The sequence below is a fragment of the Andrena cerasifolii genome, chromosome 2, assembly GCF_050908995.1.
Source record: "Andrena cerasifolii isolate SP2316 chromosome 2, iyAndCera1_principal, whole genome shotgun sequence".
In the NCBI taxonomy this organism is placed as follows: Eukaryota; Metazoa; Arthropoda; class Insecta; order Hymenoptera; family Andrenidae; genus Andrena; species Andrena cerasifolii.
The window spans coordinates 5,435,791-5,463,435 of NC_135119.1; the positions used below are offsets into that span (position 1 = coordinate 5,435,791).

Below are 27,645 nucleotides of genomic sequence, written 5' to 3' on the forward strand. Positions count from 1 at the left end.
GTCATATAAATATATCTCCCGTTTCATTTTGTTGCCGCATTATAGCCACTTATTTATTGAAATTGTTATGAACCTAATATAAGAATAGTATTTATAAAAATATGGGAGATTTTTTCAGGATCGGTTCCAGTCGTTAAAATAATGAAAGAAAGTTGATATACGCCTATATCCAATAATGCTTAGTTTTGCAATTATAAACATCTCTTTATTCCATAATGCACGAGTCCGGATGGCCTAGTAAAATGGCATTTAATGAAGCCCAGCTGTTTCTGCCGATCGATATATTGATTATCAATTCGCCATTGTTTTTTTAAAGGCGAGAAGCAGAGGATATGAATGAAAATATGGTATAGGCACCTATTAGGCAAACTGACGAATGCGCCGGTCAGCCGGTTGCTCCGTAACAGGCGCCCTGATAAAAAATTAAAACCGACTGCAAAAAAATAAAAATGCAGTAAAAAATTATTTAATCCCTTATTTAATCTACGACTCTCATATTTTTTTAAGTCGGCGCCTGATTTACACAGTGCAAATGGTGAGACACCGACTTAAAAATATGAGAGTCGTAGATTAAATAAGAGATTAAATAATTTTTTATTTTTTACTGCAATTTTATTTTTTTGAAGTCGGTTTTAATTTTTTTTATATTTTGTCTTTTTAAATTTATACGTATTGACATAACATAATAATAATTAGGTGACAATAGTCTTTATTATTAACCAGAACTGGCAAAATATTGGGCCAATATTGATGCAGTGTAGGATGGGACCACCGCCCTCTTTCGAATAAAAAAAAAAAAGATCATCAAAATCGATCCATATGCTGAGGAGTTACGCGGTGACAAACCTAAAAAAATATATAATAAAAAATACATACGGGTCGAATCTATAACCTCCTCCTTTTTGAAGTCGGTTAAAAATGCTTGTAACTGGAAAACTAAGCATTAAGTCGTGAATCCACCTAGAAGCTCTAAGCTATACTATGCTATGCTATGCCATGCTACGTTTTAAAATAATTAGCTTCAATACATTCTTATGGAACCGTTTCCACCAAATGCTATGCTAACATATAGCATAGCTTAGCTTCCAGGTGGATCCCCGGCTTTATGGGACACATGCGTATACCAACTCTTTTTATTGTTTTGGTGAGTAGAACCGATGCTGAAAAATTTCCCACATTTTCATAAACACCCCGTATATTATACTCGTGATATAACATAAATAAAAAAATACATATATTAAATAAAGAAGTATATATCATTCATATGTATATTTGAAGACCTATAAACGCGTTTTGTCGTTTTTCTGTACTTTTCGAGTTCATGTACCTAACATAAGCATAGCTCAACGTATATACTCATAATGTTCTTTCCTTGAAATGTGCTTGACGCCTCCACCTACAACTATTTCTTCTGGAAATTCTAACTATTTGATTGACCTTCCTCAACCGTCATACATTCAATTTAAACAACTTAGCACACTTCTTGAGATATATCCATTTACACACGAAAATAGGACATCCCGCACGTACATATGGGTATACTAAATAAGAAAAATAGACATCGCTCCTTTTTCGTAAGAGTAGTGAATTTTACTTAAATGTTAAATCACGGACATATAAATATCAAAAGTTGAAGAATAAATATTACATACAAATTTATTAAAAATGGGAGGGAGAGAGCTCTTCGTTTATTTGAATATGTTACGTAAAGAAAATGATCCTTCAGAACAGACAACTGAGATCACTGACATACATAGCCATCAAGGCTTCAATTATGCCCATATACTATCTATTAACGTCTTCAATGATTCATATGCATTTGGAAAAGTATCTCGTACCAAGTTATAATGTCAAATTGAAAAAAGAAATTATCAGTTCGGTGAGAAACCTTATTTTAAACTAACAACTATTATATTCTGCAAACAATCCATGGCTACTGAATACGACGTGACATGATCTCTATAAAGGATTATATACGTCTATTCTTAGCCCACACACTATGACTCATTTTCGTTTATTATTTTTCTGCCTCCGTACGTTCTACAGACGGTTCTTACTTGATACTCGACATTACTACTCGCTCACACTGCACACGTTCCTTCAATAATTTAATGCGGAGGTCACTAGGAGGAAGACAAAGATTTTCCTTATCAGAGCTCTAAGAATGACCAAAAACTGTTTGAAAATAAAAACAGAAGATCGAATCGAACGGCAACGTTTTCATGTATGCACGAACTGTATAGTATTGGACGGATGTCAATAAACATTATACTTTTTTCAGAACAATGTTTTATTACTCAAAGATAAATGTACTTCTAAAAACGCTGGTCGCAGTTCCACCACAGTTTCACAGTAACGGAGGTTTTCTTGGGATGTCTGTAGGATTTGCCGCATAAAACAATGGATCGCGCGTTAAAGCAAATATCGAATTTATTTGTTGTTTTGCGGAGTCATAAAATATACCGATCGACATTAATACCACTGGCAGATCTTCGCGCCGATCGCACATAAGGTAGGGGGTAAAATCGGGTGTAAATTCATGATCGTAGATAGGGTACCTGAAGCGCGCGCGATATTGCATGCCTCGGTGATACAACGATTGTTCGAGGTGAAACAAGTGTGAAACAGTTGTACATTTTTCAATGCATGCTTCAGCTCTTTCATGGAATGAGAAAAGAAAAAGAGAAGACAATAAGTTGACACTCTAATAAGTTGATCCACAACGAAAATCTTGGCGAAGGTACGGTTGTTTGTTTTCGTAAAAAAATAGTCGATAGTCGATACTCGCCACTACTGAATGTGTCGGCAAATAGAAACGAATAGACGGGACGAAGAAAGACATAGAGAGGGTGGGGAACGAAGAAGGGAACAGAAAGAAAGGGGGTAAGGGACAGGCTAACGTAAGGGAGTGAAGCAAAGTACGATAGTCAAGGAATGTTTTGAACATAGCACCACGTTGTATCCTTATCACTATTCATATTATCACGTTACAAGCTAAAAAACCGTATTACTATGGCAGGCAATTGTACACACGTGCGCAGATAATCCGTCAGGAGAAGTGTAACCGAAATAGAAGAAGATCCTTGGAGGATGAATGAACGAATGAGTATATCACCACCGGTTGCGACGAGCTCTCTCCAATTTCGAGGCTTACGCGCTAATTAATGGTTCGCAAACGACCAATCGATCAACTGGGACCCGGGACTGCGCTCTATGTAACAATGCACACGCGTGTATACGCACTTACGGATATATACATGCGCGTTTACCAGCATGCACGTATACGAAGGACACGCGTACATGTAACGTTGTCTCTACACGGTAGGCGCGAACGTATCCAGTACGACGCCCGTGGCTGTTAACACGTAATTGCGTAACGCACTATAATTGAGCTACTGTTGGCCGTCCCTACGATTACGAGCCGACCACCCTACGTGTACGTGAATCACGACCAAAAGAACAGGGCCGTCGGATGTACCTGTACACGTGCGACGACGGTGCATGCAGTATGCATAGAACGCGGTTGCATAAGTGCAGGCGCGGGGAGCGCGTGCGATGCACACGTGTACGGTTCTTTTAATTTTAATTCGTTAAATACATCTATGAAAGCGGCGCGGGACGCTCTGCGTGTACTTGGCTCTAGCAGCCGACTTGCTGGAGCATAGAGGCGAGCCGGAACACACGCATCCAGGCGAACATTCCTGTCGACGGTGAACGATAAGTAGCGCTCCTCGCCGACGAGATCGACGAGTTCTTGTAGTCCGTGGACGTAGAGTGGCGACGCGCTCCCCGTTTCGGTGTCGCGTCGATCGAGCAAACGTCGCTCTCCGACTTCCTTTCCTTCTGTTGGTGCTGCTGCGGCGAGTACTTCATCACTGAATAATCATTGGAACAATCGATCAGTTTCCGTATCATTTCCTCTCTTAACTTGGCGAGACCGACGTAACTATGGGAATCGTGCTCTCATGCAGGGATCTTCTACAACGCGGAAATACCGACCAGGAAAGTCTTTCACTCTATCCTTTGTGCGAAACGATGGGAAATTACTCGTGGCAACTACCGTAACATTCGTTCACTGTTTATGGCTTTAGGAGGTAAATTCATCAAGCCTCGCCGGTGTGCTTTTTATTCGCTTAATCCTATGTGTTTACTTTCGATACAGACACAACTCGTGTATCTATGTACAACTTTTAGCTTTCAGTTCGATGAAATAAATAAATGAAGAAACACACAAAACTATGCAGTTTATTTCATTATATATAATATACATTTACTATGTGAGAAAGGACAAGTATTTGTACAAAAAAAAGCATACCAATGTGTGCCAAAATTGAGGTTATTTTTTAGTACATCATAGAGAAGAAGTTAATTTTTGTTAGAATTAAGATTTTTACATAATTCGTATAAATAAGTGTTGAACAGGTAGGCTAGTGACTCTTTTAAACGAATTTAGCTAATTAAATATATATTCCTTAAAGCTGGATCAAACATGCTCGTTAAAATAAAGGTTAGAGCTGAAGCTAGGCTAACGATTTTATGACTGCAGGATGTAAGTCGGTATAGCGTGGTTAAGTAATGAGATTTCCGTATGTCACTGCACTACTTTTTTTCTCACGGTTAATGGTGAAATTCCTTTCACCAGCAAATCCTCTTTTGTCTCTAAGCCGTTTTACGCAACGGAAGAGAGTATGTCGCGGCCATATGAATGACATGCATGCGCAAAAGTGAAAACATTAACAGCTTCCTTCCTCTCCAACCATTAAAGGCCGCGGATATTTGGAAGCAGTGAAATTTGCAGTCTAAAAAGCCAGCTATATTTTGCGCAGATGTCACGTCAACCTTGACTATGTTTATCCCAGATAAACGCTCACTCGGTCATGGTCGAAGATCCATTACGTGTGCATTGCAAAGTGCGCTGATATAACCACGGCACGGTACGCGTACCGGAGGAGACTTTTACATTTTCATGAGAAAAAGGCGAGTTTTCAAGTAACTAAATAAAAGGACAAACTCTATACAGATGGCACTATCGTTACGAACGTGAACCCCTGCGTTTAGATTAAAATACTTTATCACTTTTCGCTGTGTTCGCACTATATTTATACGTATAATATTTTTACACACCTTGTATGGTGGAAAGTGTCGTATAAATCAAACATGCATGACCTATATTTCTAAGTATAATACGTTATCAATATCCATGTATATAGGTGAACATGTGTGTAAGTGCAGTTATTGGCTGAATAAATGAATTTTCGTGGGTTTATCAGTGCCCGCGTTTCGAGGATTCCTCTTTTCCGGGACTCCGTGAGTAGGCGTGCGTGTATGTAGTGGGCGTTTTAAGCGTGTTCTGCTTTTAGTGAAGCGCACGCGCCTCTTTCGGTCAGCTGATTCCCTAGACCTACTTTTTGCCCGATGATGCAGGCTACAAATAGGTATAGTCACGAATACGCGTGTGGGTAAATGGGACGTATGTATCCGTGGTGTTACAGCGTACGTGTGTATGGCTACATACGTTTGGAAACTCTGTGCCCTAAATCATGCTCTTTGCCCGAGACCATTCTTAGTCGCTTAGTAGATTGGCTTTCAAAATGCAGGTTAGGAGAAAATTACTCCGAATTACACTTGCTCGAAAATTAACGAGGAAACAATTCTGTACGCAACAAAATAAACACTGGGTAAAAAGTTTAATAATTTGGGGAAATAAAGTACATCAGACTTTACGGAAACAACATGGCTGTTAGTCATATCTTAAAAATAGAATACAAACTTTCAACTGAATTCTGAATAGAAAATTTATAGACGCACGTTACAATTGGCACTGTGCAGAATGTACGAATAATAGGTACGTCGAGAATATCGAACGTAGACGCATCGCTCGTACTGTGCGGGCTCGTAAAACGAATAAATTAAAAATCACAATGGGCTTTCGTCACGGTATTTGAAAGGAACCGTTACGTGGAACGTGCAAGTGGTCCGGAGCTTTTTTAAAACCATGCGTAGTTTTCCGAAAGAAGTCTTGAATTGAACTAAATTTATACGAGAGCGCGGCAAAACAGGCATAGATATGTATATCGACATTTTTCTACAATGCTTGCGACGTGGGAGAGTCCAAGCGTTTCGAAGGACCATGCTTGCAGGAGCCCCGTTCCAGGCGCGCGGGATTATTTCGTGTGTCAATTCTCGAGGAAGGACCGTGGTGTCACGCACGAAAGCGCGAGGGCATTACTTATACTGTCATCTGTCACATTTGTCATTCGTGTTTACAATAGTATACTGCTCAATGCAAAGAGCCAAAACTAATTATATCCAAGCGAGAGAATCGACGAATAAATAAGACTCGACGCGTAATCAGCAGATATTCTTGATACATACCTGTGTGGATTTTATTCAATTCCTAATTCCTCGCGAAGAGGCAAACGCGAAACAGCTCTATTTTGCTGCAAACCGTTCTATACTGGCTCGAGGCGCTTCGTGTAGTGTTCTGCGGAGCACGACGAGGTGCATTCGTGCGACAAGGGACAGGAGGTGAGAAGTAAGATAGAAACAGAATGGTGGAGGGAGAGAAACGGAGGGGCTCGCTTCTCACTCTGTTCTAAGCGCTGGATGGAGAAGTGGGTACACATCGACGCAATCGTTTGGACGGCGAACAGAGTTAGTGGGGGTATACTGGTCTTCTCCGTTACATTCCGCAGCGCCGGCGCTGCATCGACCCGTCAGCTCTTCGCTCTTCACCTCCGATGTGTTCGCTTCGAAGTATCTATCTATATTTTTCTGCTTTTACGATTAATGCTCGTATAGATTACTTGCTCGCTTGTCAAAGGCTACTTCACTTTCGTCCATTCGGTGCCTATCCACGTACATATGAATATTAGAATGTCGTTTCGCAAAGCACGTTTGACACGTGGCTCCACTTTAAGGAATACTTCGAAATACGATCGCGATCAGAGTAATGTCAGCTGTATGCCTCGATACGAAGAACGAGGAAAAATTGTATTGTAAAGGTCGTTAGCACAGCTGCGAGATGTTATACATCGTACGAATAAGATGTCTGTAATGTTGTTTTAAACAAATTCATTTCTGTGTTAGTATTATGCGTTCAGTGTTGACATTGCAAAGTGTAAAAACTTACCTTTCGTTGGTATACCATATCGAGAAACGTGGGCTTTGTGGAAGGAACGAACTTCTCAGCGAATTCGAAGGACTCGAACTTGGAGATTTCAAAGATGAGAGCCAAACATCACTGTCCAGGGAATGTGGTATATGACACTTCTTATTGTATGAAGGTGACTGCCATGAATACCTGGCATTTGCAAACGAGCTGCTGCGGACAGGGCTTGAACTTTGAGAACTCGAAACACTCACTGATTTCTTTGGACTCTTCAGAGTTGCAGAACTAAGAGCTCGAACTAATCGAAGTTTCAAAGACAGTTTATTTCGCACTGTATTGCTATTACTATCAATTAATATTTCCTGATCTTCGAAAATATCGGAATTACTGGCCATTTCGATCTGAAAATTTAATTGGAACTTTTGTAAAACGAAGACGTTTCCACGGTCTCCCGACTTCAAATGCGAATGCTTTTACTAAAAGACTGAATAAAAAGCTCACACGTCACGTTACTTCCTGCCATTTTTATAACCGCATCCTTCCTTGTGATTATCACAATCGCCTTTAAATAGTTCTTTAGGATGAAACGATTCTATACGCTAATTTTATTACTTAAATATCACAATTGCATAAGTTTCCAATTAATTTAATTTATTTCTATTCATCTCTTTTTAGAACTTAAGTTTTTCTAACTTTTATTACGAATGACGAACCATCATGTTCTAAGTAATACATACTACTATTTCACCATTTAATTATGTACATACAGATAAAATTGACGCAGCTCTATTTATTGCCCATTGTGTACTTTGCTCGTTTCTTAACCCCTTGGCTTAGCGTTTAAATTCCAACCGCCGGCACACGCGTCGAGCCATTTCACGGTTCGGCTCAGCGTCCGAAGTTGTCAATCGCACGCGTCTTAGCTCCGTTACGCAGTTGCAACAAAGTAAATACATGTGTATGCGGCCAGGAATAACTGAGATGAGAAGAAATCGGCGAAAAGTTGAGTCGTAGTATCTACTAATCACGAGCCTGAGCCCTTGGTGTTTACGTTTCGCCCGATCGACGTACCACGGGTCTCACCCGTGCTTTCCATCTGTGGCCCGATCGAGATACCACAAGTCTCACTCGATGTTGTAAGCCAAGGGGTTAATCCTTAAAAATTCGCTGTCGGTCGGTGTAGAAGAAAAACGAGATCATTACATATTCATTGTCGAATCTGTATTTTCAGGTTGTTGTGTTACAGATTAACAATCTGTTGCACCAATGTACATAGTGTACAATCACAAATAAATACAGTGCACCGTTTACGCATGGCTCAGCCGCGGTAACAGAGCACCAGAATATCTTTAATGACGAAGGAGCAGAGCCAGTTCTAGTCAGTTCTAGCCTGACTCTTGTCAATGTACATAATTACAATATAATATGCCTACTTATAATCAATAACAACAATTTGTCACTATACAGACTTCGCAAACGCTTGAGTACCAGATAGGGGAGTCAATGGATGAATTGAGTGAGATTTAGCGAGATGTCCATGAGGTTTGAAATGAGAATAGTACTAGTTCCCTCTACGACACCCGCTGGACACGTCTAGCGTGCTTTGTCGTCTTTAACAAGAGCCTATCTTACTTCGAAGCTTGTTCAATGTATGCAATCAGATCGCCTCGTTCTTGTGGTTTCTTCAAGCCGGCAAACACCATTTTTGTACCGGGGATATACTTCTTTGGATTTTCCAGATATTCGAATAATGTATCCTTATTCCAAGTGATGCCTGAAATAGTAGATATAAAGTTCGATAAAATTTCACAAATATAGTCGGAGTATTAAAATGTGTTTTAATGAAGAAAAAAGGATACCTTTCGCTTTGTTGGCATCTGTGTAACTGTAACCTGGGGCCTGCCCAGTTTTCCTACCAATTATCCCATGCAGATTGGGTCCTACCTTGTGTTTGCCACCAGCCTCAATTGTGTGGCATTGAGCACACCTTTGCACAAAGAGCTAACAGAAAGAAGTGCTTCAAGTACAACTATAGTTACTCAGTATAATGAAATCATAATAAACTGTAAATGCAATTTTTCATTTTTGCTTTAAATATCCCGCGTAAATTACGTTATTATCACTGGCCAGGAAAGAAGTCAGATCAAATAGTATTACTGACGTTATCGCGGAAGTGATAAATTATGACGTTTCATTCCGCGTATTACGATCTACGTGCGTGTGCCCCACGCGTCACGAGATTGGAATTTCGTGCGCAGTTATCGGTAGATTATTTTAAATGATAAAACTTTCAAATAAAATCAACCACAGATATAAAAGATAAAACTTATTTTTCATCTTTACCTTCCTTCCTTTCTCTGTGTCACCGGCGGGTACACCCATTGTAGTTTAGTCTAAAATGAAATTGAAAATGCAAATGTATAATACCTTCGTAGTACACGTATAACAATGTTTTCTTTGTCCTATCGAACTTGGACGTATATCAATTTCCCACAATCTAGATTTATGCCTCCTTTGTTACGTAAGCACGAGCACGTGTACAAACGTCTCACGTAATATCATTGCACAAGAAATTTACAGGAACGTAAGTACGTATGACAAATGCAGTTGTCAAATAAAAAATGTGCAACGGTCAATAAATCGGAAGAAACATGGCACTGATACTAAAAATATTTCAATTTCTCAATCCCCACGTGACGGAACGAGCAATGTGCACGCGCGACGATAAAACGCCAAGATAAATGACGGCTAATATTCGATTTATGAGATAAATGCAAGGAAGTGTGAATCAACCTAACGAATGTCTTGTTTTTTTGGTAAGTAAAGCGAAATGGCTTTAAAAGCTGCCGCGACGACATTGACGTAATTAGCATTTGTTTGAAGGTCAAATAACGCGTGCAGTGGTAAGGTGCTGCCCATTCTCATCTAATTTAATCTAGCAAAAGAATTTCACAGATCGACGCCTGCGCTACCCACACCCTTATGTTTTAGCATTCGCGCGATATTGACGACATGCACATGCTGTCGTCATAAAGGATAATAGGGCAACTACTAACGCAAGTACTGAATGCCATGTAGCGAGAAAGCATCGATGAAATCGAATGGGGGGAAACAGCATTAAAAATTAAAATCGAATTATGGTATTGCAATTAATTAGATTGGCGCCAAAGTATATGCCTACTTGACATTCTAAAATCATGCGATATTTCGTCATATTTTGAAACAAATATATAATAGTTTCAAACAAGAGAATGGCCTATGTCCGCACAGTTGAGTCGGCAAGCCATTAACATTAAGGTTCCATTTTCGTGTTTAGATTGTATTTGAGATACGCGAGGGAATTAATTGCACATCAAAATTTGGATTTCATCAACGATGTAATAATAGAGCACTGGCTCAAGGATAGTCGTATTACGTAACCCTTATCGCCTTGTACTTGAATAAAGTAGGTAAAGTGTTTAATGGTAATACGATAATACATTGTTCAATGGCGTTAGCTATGGGTTCCCAAGGAACGTGACTCAGATGCACGTGTTGGAAATGCCATGTTCGCTAAAATTCTTACTGTTCAATTAAAAGATTCACACAAATTTGCACAATTTGGATTAAAAACGGGCTTTAATTTAGAGACAATGAATATGTTAATTGACGATTCAAACCTTTTTGGAAAAATAGAGAAATTCGACCTTACCTTGTGTGATTGGCACTCGCGCGAGCAGAGTATTATCGAAGATGTCTGCAGCTCGACCGAGAATAGATGCTTCGATCGATGTGTAACCACTGGCTTCCTCTGAGCTTGAATTCAGAGTATTTCAATGGCTGACGCAACAGTTCATCGAGCGCCATGAAACACTTTGCCAGATGGCGTTCAAGTAAAGGACGGTTGGAGATCCTCCTACGATTGGTACAATAATTCCCGCGAAATCCAAATCTGGTTAAAAATAACTGCCTCTTCCAATGTTATTTAACGAAATGCCAATAAGAGATATTCTTAAATAACAGGCATTTGACATGTTATAATATAAATAAGTTCTTTCTATTCTTTATAACCTAGTTAAATTTTGTTTTATCTTTATATACGTGCTTGTATGTAGTTTAGAACTCAGAGCAGTATATAAATACAACTTTTGCACCTTTGAAACGTATTGAATTGATCATCAATGAGGGGAAGGGGACGTCGATCTTTTATTACTCTCTAATTCAATTTGCGATAGTCTACGCAAAGTCTATTTATTGTTAGTCGTGTTATACATTGCTAAACAAAATACTTGACCACCCCACTCCTGCCTCCCCGGACACGCTGCGGAAAACAGCATTCTCATCTATGATACGAGGTTCTGTGACCGTTCTGTCAGAAATCGACCCGTTTGAATTTTAGATTTTTCTAATCTAACAAAACTTCCTCGACTTTTACGTTTATAATAATTCTAATGCGAAAATGATACTGATGCGAATATAATATTACGCACAATAATCAATAACTACAAATAAATAGCCCTACGCAGTGCCTTTTTCAGCACGCAGAATGTGTTGCATAATCCGTTTTGGATAGTGTACGTGTGTAGCGTAGAATATGTTTAAATTTATACGCAAAATACTAACAATAGATAATCGTACATATAGAATATACGTATGCAATGTCTAAAAACAATATATGTAAATGTTTACAAAAAGCCTGGAAAATGTATTACAAACGAACTATAATTTTATTTTCGTCCATTTTTTCGTTATTTTATTCTACAGAAATTGCCTTTGTATTTATACATCCGCTATCGAACATATTGTATAAGGACTTTGTATATATATATCTTGCGAAATAATGACTCAAAAACTATTTTATATTGAGAAAACATATTTTCATTATTAATTGCGATAAGGAAACGAATACGTGCTGAAAAATATAGTTTATGAATACTGATTGTAATATTCTATTCGCATTAGTATAATTTTCACATTAGCATTATTATCAGGGTAAAAGTCGAAGAAATTTTGTTACAACAAAAGTCAGAAATTGAAACGAGTCGAATACTTCCAGAACAGCCACATGCGTCTGGCACTGTGATGTGCGCCATAGAACATCGTATCATAGATGGGAATGCCGCGCTTCGTGCCTCTTTCACTGTGTGAGTGCGAGCTGTTCAAGGTTAACCTTCGCCCGGTGTACATACACGGAGCGCAAGCAATTCTCGGACACCAGCCGCACTCATACAGTGAAAGAGCCAATCAAAGTGAACCGTCTATATTCGCTCCTGTAGCGCCTATAGCCGGCGCTCCCCTAACTTTGGGGCGAATTCCTCTTACGCCCAAATCACCCGCAATGCCCGTGGTTTTCGTTTCCAAATTTATGAAAATCTCCTGAAATACGGAAAAGAAATCTATGAAGGAGCCATTATTGGAAAATACAGGTTTTTAAATATAAATTACGACTCGAAAACAGGAACATATATTTTGATATTCATTTCATTACAAAAACGGGAAATTCCTGCGCGGCCGATTTGGTCGGAAGTGAAATTCGCCCTTAGTTGGCTCTGTCACTGTGTGGGTGTGACTGATGTCCGAGAATTGTACACGCTCACATGTTATACTAGTAGCACCTCTACAGGTAAGTAGTGCGTACTAAACTGAATCAACGACGTTCCAAATCATATCAACTTTCTTATCTATAGAATAACTTAAGCCGTTGTTGCGCGATTCTATGGGGATTTCTAAATAGACGACGGGTCCGTGATCGTGGAGCGCTGAAGCACTCAGCTCACGAGTTGCGCGGGAATTTCAACGATGGAATGAAAATAAAGTGAAACCCTTCTGAATACTTTCTATGTTTGGATTTTTAATGAGTAGCTAGATGTTGACTGTTCTGCTAACAAGTTCGATCTCTCGTTTCTACAAAGTTGCTCCTCGCTTGTGCCCTCCGAACGCCCTACTCCTCTAACTCCGGGGTATCCTTCGAAGTTCCTCCTTAGGTCCTTTCGTCCAATCAAAGCGGTGATGTCCTTCAAGTTTCGTCAGTGGGTTGCCCTCTAGCCCTCTATCCGTCCTTGGCCCTTCCTTCGCGCATCCCTCCACTCTCGGCTGGTGGTCGAGGCACGCTTTCCGATTACATTGTTTACATAGGCTACTTACATTACATACATATCTAACAGGTAGGTGGCGCAACCCTCAGGGTCAAGAAAACGTCGCCCGAACTAAATTTATGACTTTCGACCTTTCCCGACCGGAATTTTTACCCTTACAGGACACCGGCAATTAATGAAAGTGAAGACAAACTTCTGAGTGCTTCATGAAATTTAGCACGCAGATGTGGAAGGAAAAGTTAAGCTATTTACTATCTTCGCCTGGCCTAACTGTAGTTTTGAAAGTTATTGAATGCAATCCCAGGCTCTCGTACGCCTTCTGAGTTCAGGTATTAGCTACTAATATTGTACGAGCACGTTCGAAAAAACTGGCAAGGAAATCCCTCGAGAAGCACAACGCACTTTGCGTGTTTATGAGTCCTGGCAATAAACTCTTCCTCATCCTCCGTTTCAATCTTGCTTAAAACCGTACAAAGAGAACCTACTGTTTTTAATTCAGAACAAGATCAAAAGGCACGCTAAACTCGTGTTGTCCAATAGCAAGGAACCGGGGACACTAGACGAACTATTTGCACTTCTGAAAAGATTTTACATTAGGTCATTTAACGTCCATAGTCTAAATTCTCAAATGATGCAATTGCACCAAAACGTTAATGAACCACTAGATTTATTCGGAACAAGAGTGAGCGAGATCCTAAATGGCGGACTTGAAACTGCGAAGGATATATATATATATCTCTCAGAGCAACTGATAGGAGTTAACGATCTATTAAAAAACACCGCCATACTCACCTTTATCAAGGGAATTTCCAACGACACTATTCGATTCTATCTAAGCAGAGAAAATGACAATAAACAATACCAAATCTCGAGTCAGCAATTAATATCGCCAATAATTTGAATGGAGAATTTGATGAGCATTCAAGACAGTTTATCCAGAGCGCAAAAATCTTCAGAACTAATTTTACCGATCACAAGACTCGCGATGACCGCACATGCTTCCGATGTAATCAGACCGGCCATATCAGTTACCACTGTCCATCATCTGTACCTGCCGGAGGAAATAAAAATCAAACAAGCTTTAGAAATCGTATAGAAATTAGATGCAAATTTTGTAAAAAAAAAGCGGTCACGAGGAAAGTCATTGCTTTAAAAAGCAAGATACCATTAATACCAATACTCACGGCGAACGTTGTCACTGGAATACAGTATTGTCTCGTTACGGGCTCGGTTTGGTGTACACTGTACACGATACGGACTTTTCGCTATCCCCACCACTTCTGTCTCACTCTTGTCCGACGAAGGCGAGAGCGAAATGGAACAAGAGCGAGCGAGAGGCACTGAAACCAAACGAGGACAGTACTTTGCGTGCGCGATGGTGGCAAGCGCTTACCGTGAACACGAAAATCGCTTCGCAAAATCTTGACGCAGGCCCGGCTCACGGTAACCGCTTGCGACCATCGCGCACGCTCACCGCGCACGCAGTGTTCCATCTCGCTCTCCCCTTCGGCCAGAAAGAAGCGAGAAACGAACACTCGGAATTAGGGCTCCGTTCACAATACGGGCTCAACGCCGGTCTCGACCAGGGGGACCAAGCCGTCTTTGTTTGGCTGAAGTTTTCCCGTTTAGTTAGCACCGTATTGGTAGGAGGCGCTAGGTATATCACACACACATACCTACGTGTATCAGTGAGCACGACACACAACCTTTCGACGTTGGTGAAATGTTACCATGACGACCGTCGTCATTTAGAAATGTTTGGCGCAGACACGAGGAAGTGTCCTCACTTTCCCTGGTTTACCCTTTCTAAGGCCGTCTGACCATGGATTGTCGCGTCAGTGACGCGTATGCAGCAGATAGAAGGATATACAAAGCAATTGAATATATTTTCTTTTCCTAAGAAAAGAAGAAATATTCAATTTCAATGTTTATCCTTCTATCTGCTGCATACGTGTCGCTGGCGCGACGATCCGTGGACAGGTTTTAAAGTAAACGGTACATTACACGTATACACATACACATACGTCCCGATTCACACCAATTCACACATTCACAGTTTAGTACGCACCTCATTGGTAGGAGGCGCTACAAACTCTGCTTCAACTTTCGTAAGAGGGAAGCTTGGCCCCCCTGGTGCCACCTCTGAAGTAACAACTTCGTGAAAGAACTGTGACTTGTGTTGCGCACTGTATGTTTAAAAACGGTAACTCTGAGAACCATATTCCACCGATTCATACAGGTCGGTAAAGTTAATAGACATGAAAAATAACTGCCCCTGCTAAGAAAAATGAAAACACTGCAAATGAAGAATTGCATACTAAATTACTTTTCAATTACTAAATAAACGAAATCGATCCAAATACGATCGCATTCTTTATCCTTATCACCGACCTACGGTAAAAAGTATCTCTTACCTCGCCATAATTGGTTTCAACACAGACGAGGTACAGCATAGACCTATCACCTTATAGATGTTCGTGTCGCCACCCAAACTGTATTACCGACCCATAATTTGAGGTCTGAATGTAGTGGCATCTGCTCATGAACAGCGTTCAACTCAGCAACTACTCTGACATGTGTTGAAAGGCTGAAAGGTGTTTGCGTACTTGTATACGTGTGACTCGTTTAGAGAGAGAGTTTGGCACAGGTAGGCTTCTGCTACGCTATGCTTTGGCTCGGTTTGTCAACGACTCACGCGGATTTTTCTCCGAAAATCCATTTCAGGGATCAAGACACTATGAAGCACAAAAATGGTATTTCTTCAAAGCCCATGCAAGCTATAAGTTGCAAGATGACATTGTTTATTAGTACTTTGCGTGTAGTAGAACCTTTTCACGTATCGTACGCCGAAAAGTATTAAAAATTCACGCTGTTACTGACATTCCCGCAAGATTCTAATGCACTTTTGAAGTAATAATAATTGGATATTACTGGCTACGAGTATTAGTTTATGGCCAACACTAAAATTTACAGTAAAATCTAATTCTTAAAAGACTCGCAGAAGGTTGCATGATGCACGAGTGTCGTGGTGTGCATGGATGCAACTGCAAGTCGAGTTACTTTTGAAACCCGCATTGGGAAATAAAATTTTGTCTAGCGCTGAGAAATTCATCGGTTCAGTGAAGTGTGTGCACGTCATAGTTCATATTGTCTCGTGATTTCTCAATTCGCGCATAAATTTCATCGATTACTGGACCATGTGGGAGGCCTTTTAACAGGATTCCATTTAGATATACCCGTTACCTAGAAGACTTTTTCCGAAACTGAAGGACGTTTAAAAACAGGAAGTGCTTCTGTAATCGTGTGCAATGCGATTGTAGAGTCAGTGCCTGTGCCTGCCAAAAAGTGTTTCATAGAGTACCGTGGTTCTATCGTATACTTCGTCGATCTTAGTAACTAAGGGGGAGAAACAAGTATGTCACTCATATTTCTCCAAATATTCCTGCAACTATTCATTTACACCAAGTTCCACTAAAATGTATTTATTCATTATAAATAATACTAGATGATATGTATAAGCATTAACATTAATGTATCGAACAATTAAACATTGAGAATAAAAGAGAATTCATTCGGCGTAGAAAATCATTTGCAAATTCAAGATCAAATGTTACTAATTGCTTGATATCTCAAGTTCTATCGATCAAAGTTAATAATAATTTCTACTGGGCGGTTAGGGTAAATGTTGTTAACATTATTTGTCATAGCAATAGCCAATGGAACGTATATTTTAGCAGAAAATCCATTTTTGCCGAAGAATTCGTTGGATTTCGCAATTGTAATTAACCGTCGACCTTGTTTTGATCGGGAGACATCGTTCCTCGAAGTCTAGATAAGGAGCTCACAGAGCTTCATGTACTCAGTCGTCGTCGGTCTTCCGGGCCTGGAGGACCTCCGGGGACCCTGCAGTTGCCGAGCTACCTGGACCTACTGGACTTCCTGGACTTCCTGGACTTCCTGGACTTGCTGAGGACCTGGTCAGGGTTTCAACTCGGGTCCATCCCCCTTCCCCCGATGCAGCCGAGCCACCTGGAGAGGCGGATTCAGGAGCCTTTCTTGGAGGGGGCGAAATATGTAAAAGTACATAAGTACATTTTTTAACCCTCTTTCACAAGATTTAAAATTTGCTTGTAACTTATGTTTTAATATCTCAATCTGATACTGTAACCTAAATAATTAAATTCACATTAATTATAATTCTGTATAAATAATTAAATTCACATTAATTATAATTCTGTATAAATAATTAAATTCACATTAATTATTTATACAGAATTATACACAATGTCATAATATTTTCTATTTTATTTCTCTGGGGGGGGGGGGGCGATCTGCAGAGATAGCAGTGCAACTTTTCAACTCGTTCAATCTTTCTACATGCTACCGAATAAAACGATTATATATATATATGTATTAAATTCTAGATAAAAGTTTTAGTATCGCGTTTTAAACATTCTAAACAATTTTTCTTTAATTTCACAATCATTCGAGATGCTTAATGTTTTGCATGCAAGTTACGCTTCTCAAGTTTAAATATTTCATATGAGTTTTATGAATCTTCTCTTATTAATAGTTATTACATTCGAGTCATTAGATTTTCTGAATAAAACATAAATAGGCAGTCTCTCTACGGGCCTCGAAACGCTGCGACCTCCTCGTAGTGAGACCTGGTAATTGGTGAGAACAGAGCCGATGCGATTGCTGCGATTGTCAAATATCCTAAATAAGTAGATAGATACAAGAATTTCTTTAAATAGTAATACTTTGATATAATGTAAAAATAAATGTAACTCGAAATGTTTGAATAAATCATTCCTTCCCTTCCTTCCACATGTATAAATATATAAAATAAAGTAATGTGGAATTCTCAAGATATGTGAAATAATGGAGTTCAATAACGACGTTCACCAAAGTCGGAGGACGGATCGGACGGATGAACATTTAAAATGCCATGGTATACCTATCTTAATGTATTATTTCCATCGATTACTGGAATATGTGGGAGGTCGATCGTCCAGATTCTACTGCAATACACTAAAAATAAGTATCTGGAAGACTTTTTTGAAAACACTGTACTCGAGTCCGATCACATCTCCTCAACTTTGAAAGACATATATGTATACATAGAAAGAGCAGGGTGCATGGCTGCAGCTGCGAAAAGTACATATTTCGCAATGGACATTGCGATATAGAATTATTTCCGGCCTTTGTGAAATTTCAACTTCCATGGGAAACAGTTGAGGTCGACAGCAACCTCTACCAATGTGACAACATTCACGAAAGGTGTAAGCTGACAGTTCGACTTCAACCGCGGCAGCGATCGGATCAGTGAATGTACCTGCATATTATTTCGTGATTTCTCGATTCGTGCATCAATTTCATCGATTACTGGACTATGTATGAGGCCGTTTAACAAGATTCTGCTGCATTACACTCAATACCAAGATGCCTTTATGGAAACATTTTACGCGAGCCCGAACACTACTTCCCACTGCTGAGAGATGTTTAGAAATGTGATGTGCTTTTGTGACCGCGTGCAATGCGATTTTAGAGTCAGTACATATTTCGCGATAAAGTATTTCATAGAGCACTGTGTGGACGCGAGTGCAGAGTCAATGTTTTGCGCATACAGAACTATTTAAGTGAAAGCACCGGTGCTCTAAGTGATTTTTCATCGTGGAATTACTGTGTCTACATAAAATTATTTCTGGCCTTGACGAATTTCCAGTTAGCTGGGAGTCGGTCGAGCGCCATAACACCGCCAACAACCCCTACGTCACAACATTGCCAAGCGGTGTCACCTCTGTCAGTTCGACTTTACTCGCGACGGTGATCGCATCAGTGAGTGCGTGTACATATTATTTCGTGATTTCTCGATTCCTGCATAAATTTCATCGATAACTGGACTATGTGGGAGATCGTTCAACGAGATTCCACTACATTACACTCAGTACCTAGAGGACTATTTTGGAAACGCTTTACTCGAGTCCGAACACATCTTTCCACTGTTGAGATATGTTTAAAAACATGAACTGCTTTTGTAATCGTGTGCAATGCGATTGTAGAATCAGTGCTTATTTCGCGATAAAGTATTCGATAGTGCACAGTGGCCCTGCGTATTAGTAATGTGAACGCGAACGTAAAGTCAGTGTTTTAACGCATCTAGAATTAATTCAGAGCACCAGTGCTCCTATTGCTTTTTCATCGCGAAAGTAATGTGACATATTTGGAAGTGTGACACATTCTATGGGGTACTGACCCTGCAACTGCTGGACATTCGCCTGCAGATCGAATAGCTACTGCTAAAAGGGGATGCTTGTCAGTGAGACTATTTTCAACGAACGGTGAGTGATACTTTTTCATTCTTTGAATTTTTCTGTATGCTATCGAACATAATGATTACTGTAGCGAGCATAGTGACCACGAATACGTACTTAGTACTCGCGAATAGTAAAATTTAATGCGTGTACTTCCAAATGTTTAATACACGTAGAAAAATACAATGAATAAATTTTAAATTCGCGATAGGAGTTTTAATATCGCGTTTCAAACATTCTAAACTTCTTTTCTTTAATTTCACAATCATTCCGGATGCTTAATGTATCGAATACGAGTTACATTTCTGAAGTTGAACTCTTTCGTGTGAGTTCTTTCAAATCTTCTCTCTTAACAGTAATTACATTCGAGTCATTAGATTCTCTTAATAAACAATGACAGTAATTTTTGGTACTACTTGGTTATTATGCTCGCTAGTTTTGCTTGCCCGTTGCATGTGCTAAATATTAAGACACACTGGTAGTAATATTACGAGAAATCAAAAATTGCCACTCTTACCACCTGATATCTCGACCTCAAATGGTCCCTTTATAAAATAACAGTATAATAATAAATGACTGCCGCCAAAGTGGCTGCTATATGAACTTAAATTTCTTTCTCCCTTGCATAAAAATAACTTTAAGCCACTAAACCTACAAATTTTATACATCGCGGAAGAACTTGCACATGTGGTTAGTTTTAACTAGCCATAGTCCTAGAGTCCATTAAGTTTTAATTTAAGAACTTTAGTCGTAAGAATTTTTCCAAATTTTCAAAAATGCATTGGTCGAATATGGACCAGAAATATTTCGTAGAAATGGGTCACTTTCGTAGGTACCTCCGCGTTGGTGTGCCTGGACTTGGTAACGTTTTCCAATGCATTGCGTCTTGCAAAACGTTGTCAAGCTGAAGCCTACGATCTAGTTTAAGGGTCCAGATCAAGCCAAACTTACATTCGGTGAGTTTGGTTCGGTCTGGACATCTATTCAGAAATGCACTTGCGTACTTCGAGCGATAAGCTTTTGTTCCGCCTCGTTCTTTTTAAATATAAGAGTGCCAAACACACCCTTCTAGAAATACAATTCGCCTTCGATCACTGATTTCTATTTCGCGCATGGTGTTCTCGCCCTTCATAGGCCGGCTGTGCTGGGTACAACTTATTACGGCTTTACACAGAGGACCATTGTTAGACGAAGATGTGCGACAGTTCTCGTTCTCGGTCACGCTCGCCATGGCTGTGTAAAGTCGTGATATGGAGCATGCCATGTAGAAACGAAATTTCGGTGGATCGAGGGTGAATGTTCGCGTCGCGCCGCGCCTTTCGGTCCTTTAGTCGTTTAGTCTCTTTTGCAATCTCAATCGGGAGATTCTTAGCTTTCGCATATCCCTCGAAAGTTACGCAAGTGCATATTTGCAATAGATTATGCCACTAGGGCTCATTGTAAAGAGTGCGATAGGCTAGATTTAAGGGTAGAGGTACGCTTGCTTGTTGAGAGTGACGCCTTTTACCTTTGCTTTTGCTTACAATTAGCTTCACCGTGCACCGTGTCGTTTCGCATTTAGTATACTTTTACAGACTTGTCATAGTGTATTTTCTATTTCCTACTTTCAATTCTCTTTTCTTTTTTTCCGGTAATATAATTCGCTCTCGGGAGAGATCTTGAATTAGCACAAGATGCTCGGGCACGATACACTCGCCTGTGCAAATTGTCGGCTTTGTGATGGGAGCGCGTATTGCAGCTGCATGTGATTTAATTGTGAGGCGGGCTGCTGTGAGTCTGACCCCTCAGGCGCGGCCCCTAGTGGGGAACTCCCGTTAATGGGGGGCTGGATGAATGGTGGTCGCGTATTATCGTTTTGTCTGTGCAACTGCAATGCGTGAGTGTATCGAGCAGCTCGAGATCTCTCACGACGGCGAATCCGTGTCCGTTTTTCATTTCTTTTTCTATCTCTGCAATGAGATACTTAGCGTCTATTTGTCACTTGAAACCAGTGCAAGTGTGCCTCTAAAATATGCGAAAGAAATTGTAATGGCATATGTGTAGAAAGATCGACGAGAACCTCTCGTCTATCTTTCTTACGCGCGCATGCTAACCCTTTGGACTTTAAAGTAAAGTCTTTGGAAATAATTTTAGTAGTTTTTTACCTTATACCGCAATCACAGTCCAAAGGGTTAGTATAACGAAGTATAGTGTATATGTGTGCTGCGAAACTTAGAAAATTTAGCCAGGCAAGTCCAGTTTTAAGCGCATCATCGAAACATTCGCCGAGGGATTCGCCGAGGTTTTCTCTGGTGAATTCTTTAATAAAGAATTCACTAAGAGATTCGTTGCTAGTTTCAGGGAAGAATTAGATCTGGGTTAGGGTTTACTAACACTTTAGAGTAGAATTGGAATTTTTCTGGCATTCCATGCCATTAGCGCCTGATGAGGCTGCTTCTATTTCCTTTTACAATTCGGAATTATCATGCGCCTAAACAGGCTGCTGTATTTTTTTAATTAACATTAAAAAGGATGAGACCTGATGATGGTACATTAGAATTAAAAAGCATTAGGCGCCCAAAAAGGCTACTCCTTCCATACATTAAGATTGAAAAACCTTAAACGCCCGAAGAGGCCACTCCTTTTTTCTATCAGACAGAATCAGAATTCATTGAGCGCCCAATGTGGCTGCTGGAAATTTTTCTCAAAGTCTGAATTGCGTGACACCTTGCAATTTAAAGGAAATTTTTTCGAACTTGTTTAAATACAAATTGTCTGTTTCAGTTATAGTGTTTGTGACCGCCCGTAATGCGATCGTAGAGTCAGTGTTTTTGCGCAAGTAAAGCTAGTCGAGAGCACCGGTGCTCTAATAACTTTTCACCGCGAAAGTAGAGTCATGCACGAGTCCAACTGCAGTTGCAACGTTGAGAGCTAAGCTGGGGCTGAGTTGAAGGGTGCTCGTCTGAGAGCTGCTGGTCAGAGGGATGCTGGTCAGATGGGTGATGATCAGAGGGGAGCTGGTCTCAGGGATGCTGGTCAGAGGGTTACGAGTTTGCAGAGATGCAGTACCGATGATGACAGCGAACGGTGAGTCATTTTATAATTCTTTGAATGGGGGTGCATGTAGTACAGCTACTTAGCTCTTTCGATTCTGGCCGTTCCAACACAAATGCACGACATGCAGAGGCCCTTTTCACATGGTCGGTATTCGTTTGGGGAACTCTTATGCAATATTTCGCGAATATGGTCTAGGGCGTCTAGGCAGTAGCCTTATGGCGTGGTCCTTTTCTAAACCATATTCACGAAATATCGTAGAAATGTTCCCGAAACTAATGCCAATTATATAAGATGCGCCACTAAACGTTATGCATGTGTGTTCGAAAGAGCAGCATCGATTGAGCTGACCATACATGGTACTCGTAGATAGTGACATGCATGTGTCTGTCTCAAAATAAAAAATAAAATAAATCAATACAATTGTTGCTCGCGATTCTTACAATTTTATATCGATTAATAATAATTCGTAAAATAATCGGATCGATCGAGTCAAGTAGAGTCACCGCGAAATTTTTTGAAATGGGTCTCAATGAAACTAGTCTTCCTAACAATCTTGCATTCTAGCAAGATCTTTTATGGTCGACGGTAATGCGATCGTAGAGTCCACGCTTTTTTCGCGTCCATATATTTTCAAGAGCGCCGCGGCTCTTGTGTAGAGTTCTATTACCGCGAATTTACAGTCAAATTTTTGCGGATCTATGATTTATACAGAGCACGGGAGCTCGTGTTGATTTTTCGTCGCGAAAGTAAAGTCAACCTTTTGCGTATCGGAAATTTGTCCAGAGCACCGGTGCTCTAATTGCTTTTTCATCGCGAAAGTAAAGTAAAATTTTCGATTAGCTTCAATTTTCAGCTGCTTGGTATTCTAGGTCCTAGAAAGGACCTAGCTTGTGGGCCCTAGAGAGGGCCCAGAACAGGGGCCCTAGAGAGGGCCTTCGGCATAGGCCCTAGAGAGGGTCCTAGTCATGGGCCCTAGAGAGGGCCTAGCTCGTGGGCCCTAGAGAGGGTCCTAATCATGGGCCCTAGAGAGGGTCCTAGTCATGGGCCCTAGAGAGGGCCTTCGGCATAGGCCCTAGAGAGGGTCCTAGTCATGGGCCCTAGAGAGGGCCTAGCTCGTGGGCCCTAGAGAGGGCCTAGAATTATGCTAGCTTGGTAGCTAGCTAAGATGTACTTGCATGCATGCCGTAGAATGTAGAATACGAGTACCTTGTATAAGTGGGTCGTAATCTTTGTGCGTGCATTTTGGAAGGAAAAGCATCATACCTAAGGCACGCAATGCATTTGGTAGGATAAGCTTCCTACATAATGCATGCAAAAAGACCTTACCCAACAAAAACACATTCAGAAACTAAGGAATGTGAAATAGATGAAATGTGCGCGTTTAATAAACAGGAGCGCTAAAAGTTGCTGTTTAAATATAAATTGTCGGTTTGAGTTATAGTGTTTGTGATCGCCCGTAATGCGATCGTAGAGTCAGTGTTTTTGCGCAAGTAAAGCTAGTCGAGAGCACCGGTGCTCTAATAACTTTTCACCGCGAAAGTAGAGTCATGCACGAGTCCAACTGCAGCTGCAACGTTGAGAGCTAAGCTGGGGCTGAGTTGAAGGGTGCTCGTCTGAGAGCTGCTGGTCAGAGGGATGCTGGTCAGATGGGTGATGATCAGAGGGGAGCTGGTCTCAGGGATGCTGGTCAGAGGGTTACGAGTTTGCAGAGATGCAGTACCGATGATGACAGCGAACGGTGAGTCATTTTATAATTCTTTGAATGGGGGTGCATGTAGTACAGCTACTTAGCTCTTTCGATTCTGGCCGTTCCAACACAAATGCACGACATGCAGAGGCCCTTTTCACATGGTCGGTATTCGTTTGGGGAACTCTTATGCAATATTTCGCGAATATGGTCTAGGGCGTCTAGGCAGTAGCCTTATGGCGTGGTCCTTTTCTAAACCATATTCACGAAATATCATAGAAATGTTCCCGAAAAAAATGCCAATTATATAAGATGCGCCACTAAACGTTATGCATGTGTGTTCGAAAGAGCAGCATCGATAGAGCTGACCATACAAGGTACTCGTAGATAGTGACATGCATGTGTCTGTCTCAAAATAAAAATAATAGATAAACCAATACAATTGTTGCTCGCGATTCTTACAATTTTATATCGATTAATAATAATTCGTAAAATAATCGGATCGATCGAGTCAAGTAGAGTCACCGCGAAATTTTTTGAAATGGGTCTCAATGAAACTAGTCTTCCTAGCAATCTTGCATTCCAGCAAGATCTTTTATGGTCGCCGGTAATGCGATCGTAGAGTCCACGCTTTTTTCGCGTCCATATATTTTCAAGAGCGCCGCGGCTCTTGTGTAGAGTTCTATTACCGCGAATTTACAGTCAAATTTTTGCGGATCTATGATTTATACAGAGCACGGGAGCTCGTGTTGATTTTTCGTCGCGAAAGTAAAGTCAACCTTTTGCGTATCGGAAATTTGTCCAGAGCACCGGTGCTCTAATTGCTTTTTCATCGCGAAAGTAAAGTAAAATTTTCGATTAGCTTCAATTTTCAGCTGCTTGGTATTCTAGGTCCTAGAAAGGACCTAGCTTGTGGGCCCTAGAGAGGGCCCAGAACAGGGGCCCTAGAGAGGGCCTTCGGCATAGGCCCTAGAGAGGGTCCTAGTCATGGGCCCTAGAGAGGGCCTAGCTCGTGGGCCCTAGAGAGGGTCCTAATCATGGGCCCTAGAGAGGGTCCTAGTCATGGGCCCTAGAGAGGGCCTTCGGCATAGGCCCTAGAGAGGGTCCTAGTCATGGGCCCTAGAGAGGGCCTAGCTCGTGGGCCCTAGAGAGGGCCTAGAATTATGCTAGCTTGGTAGCTAGCTAAGATGTACTTGCATGCATGCCGTAGAATGTAGAATACGAGTACCTTGTATAAGTGGGTCGTAATCTTTGTGCGTGCATTTTGGAAGGAAAAGCATCATACCTAAGGCATGCAATGCATTTGGTAGGATAAGCTTCCTACATAATGCATGCAAAAAGACCTTACCCAACAAAAACACATTCAGAAACTAAGGAATGTGAAATAGATGAAATGTGAAATAGATGAAATGTGCGCGTTTAATAAACAGGAGCGCTAAAAGTTGCTGTTTAAATATAAATTGTCGGTTTGAGTTATAGTGTTTGTGATCGCCCGTAATGCGATCGTAGAGTCAGTGTTTTTGCGCAAGTAAAGCTAGTCGAGAGCACCGGTGCTCTAATAACTTTTTCACCGCGAAAGTAGAGTCATGCACGAGTCCAACTGCAGCTGCAACGTTGAGAGCTAAGCTGGGGCTGAGTTGAGGGGTGCTCGTCTGGGAGCTGCTGGTCAGAGGGATGCTGGTCAGACGGGTGATGATCAGAGGGGAGCTGGTCTCAGGGATGCTGGTCAGAGGGTTACGAGTTTGCAGAGATGCAGTACCGATGATGACAGCGAACGGTGAGTCATTTTATAATTCTTTGAATGGGGGTGCATGTAGTACAGCTACTTAGCTCTTTCGATTCTGGCCGTTCCAACACAAATGCACGACATGCAGAGGCCCTTTTCACATGGTCGGTATTCGTTTGGGGAACTCTTATGCAATATTTCGCGAATATGGTCTAGGGCGTCTAGGCAGTAGCCTTATGGCGTGGTCCTTTTCTAAACCATATTCACGAAATATCATAGAAATGTTCCCGAAAAAAATGCCAATTATATAAGATGCGCCACTAAACGTTATGCATGTGTGTTCGAAAGAGCAGCATCGATAGAGCTGACCATACAAGGTACTCGTAGATAGTGACATGCATGTGTCTGTCTCAAAATAAAAATAATAGATAAACCAATACAATTGTTGCTCGCGATTCTTACAATTTTATATCGATTAATAATAATTCGTAAAATAATCGGATCGATCGAGTCAAGTAGAGTCACCGCGAAATTTTTTGAAATGGGTCTCAATGAAACTAGTCTTCCTAGCAATCTTGCATTCCAGCAAGATCTTTTATGGTCGCCGGTAATGCGATCGTAGAGTCCACGCTTTTTTCGCGTCCATATATTTTCAAGAGCGCCGCGGCTCTTGTGTAGAGTTCTATTACCGCGAATTTACAGTCAAATTTTTGCGGATCTATGATTTATACAGAGCACGGGAGCTCGTGTTGATTTTTCGTCGCGAAAGTAAAGTCAACCTTTTGCGTATCGGAAATTTGTCCAGAGCACCGGTGCTCTAATTGCTTTTTCATCGCGAAAGTAAAGTAAAATTTTCGATTAGCTTCAATTTTCAGCTGCTTGGTATTCTAGGTCCTAGAAAGGACCTAGCTTGTGGGCCCTAGAGAGGGCCCAGAACAGGGGCCCTAGAGAGGGCCTTCGGCATAGGCCCTAGAGAGGGTCCTAGTCATGGGCCCTAGAGAGGGCCTAGCTCGTGGGCCCTAGAGAGGGTCCTAATCATGGGCCCTAGAGAGGGTCCTAGTCATGGGCCCTAGAGAGGGCCTTCGGCATAGGCCCTAGAGAGGGTCCTAGTCATGGGCCCTAGAGAGGGCCTAGCTCGTGGGCCCTAGAGAGGGCCTAGAATTATGCTAGCTTGGTAGCTAGCTAAGATGTTCTTGCATGCATGCTGTAGAATGTAGAATACGAGTACCTTGTATAAGTGCAGAGAGATCGACGATAATCGTCAGTCTATCTCTCTTTCGATTTCGCTTTCGCGTTCGCGGTTGTCACTAATAGTAGAGTCAAATCATCGTTTCCCTCATTGCAAGCAATGACGGACGCGATGAGTTTATTGAAATGGAGGGTGGATGGGATCGGTGTTTGTTTCGGGATGGGTCACTTTCGTAGGTACCTCCGCGTTGGTGTGCCCGGTTCCTTGGTAACGTTTCTCAAGCATTGCGACTTGCAAAACGATATCAAGCTAAAGCCTACGATCTAGTTTAAGGGTCCAGATCGAGCGAAACTTACATTCAGTGAGTTTGGTTCGGTCTAGACATCTAATCAGAATTTTATTCTCTTTCAGGTAGGTATTTCTTCGATGGTTTTACATGATTTATTCTATTTCATGCATTTCTTCGATGGTTTTGCGTGATTTATTTCATTTCGTCGATTTCTTC

At 41.0% G+C, this 27,645-nt stretch overlaps 2 protein-coding genes across 2 annotated transcripts; both read right to left on the reverse strand.

Moving 5' to 3' along the window:
- Positions 1-1,982: 1,982 nt before the first annotated feature.
- Positions 1,983-6,586, reverse strand: LOC143378548 (uncharacterized). Its single transcript, XM_076830380.1, has 2 exons — positions 6,376-6,586; positions 1,983-3,875 (listed from the first exon to the last, which is right to left on the reverse strand). The coding sequence occupies exon 2, from the start codon at positions 3,871-3,873 to the stop codon at positions 3,640-3,642; it is 234 nt and encodes a 77-aa protein (XP_076686495.1). The 5' UTR covers positions 3,874-3,875; positions 6,376-6,586; the 3' UTR covers positions 1,983-3,639.
- A 1,724-nt stretch (positions 6,587-8,310) lies between these two features.
- Positions 8,311-10,953, reverse strand: Cytc (mitochondrial cytochrome C). The gene is made up of 4 exons (XM_076830367.1): positions 10,803-10,953; positions 9,455-9,504; positions 8,971-9,112; positions 8,311-8,885 (listed from the first exon to the last, which is right to left on the reverse strand). The coding sequence occupies exons 2-4, from the start codon at positions 9,491-9,493 to the stop codon at positions 8,740-8,742; spliced, it is 327 nt and encodes a 108-aa protein (XP_076686482.1). The 5' UTR covers positions 9,494-9,504; positions 10,803-10,953; the 3' UTR covers positions 8,311-8,739.
- Between the last annotated feature and the right edge of the window lie 16,692 nt (positions 10,954-27,645).

Excerpts from the sequence above, each read along its gene's own strand:
- LOC143378548 (XM_076830380.1), bottom strand. The coding sequence starts at position 3,873 with ATGAAGTACTCGCCGCAGCAGCACCAACAGAAGGAAAGGAAGTCGGAG.
- Cytc (XM_076830367.1), bottom strand. The coding sequence starts at position 9,493 with ATGGGTGTACCCGCCGGTGACACAGAGAAAGGAAGGAAG. Across the intron at positions 9,113-9,454 it reads ACACAGAGAAAGGAAGGAAG|CTCTTTGTGCAAAGGTGTGC; the intron begins GTAAAGATGAAA and ends TCTTTCTGTTAG. Across the intron at positions 8,886-8,970 it reads AGATGCCAACAAAGCGAAAG|GCATCACTTGGAATAAGGAT; the intron begins GTATCCTTTTTT and ends CTACTATTTCAG.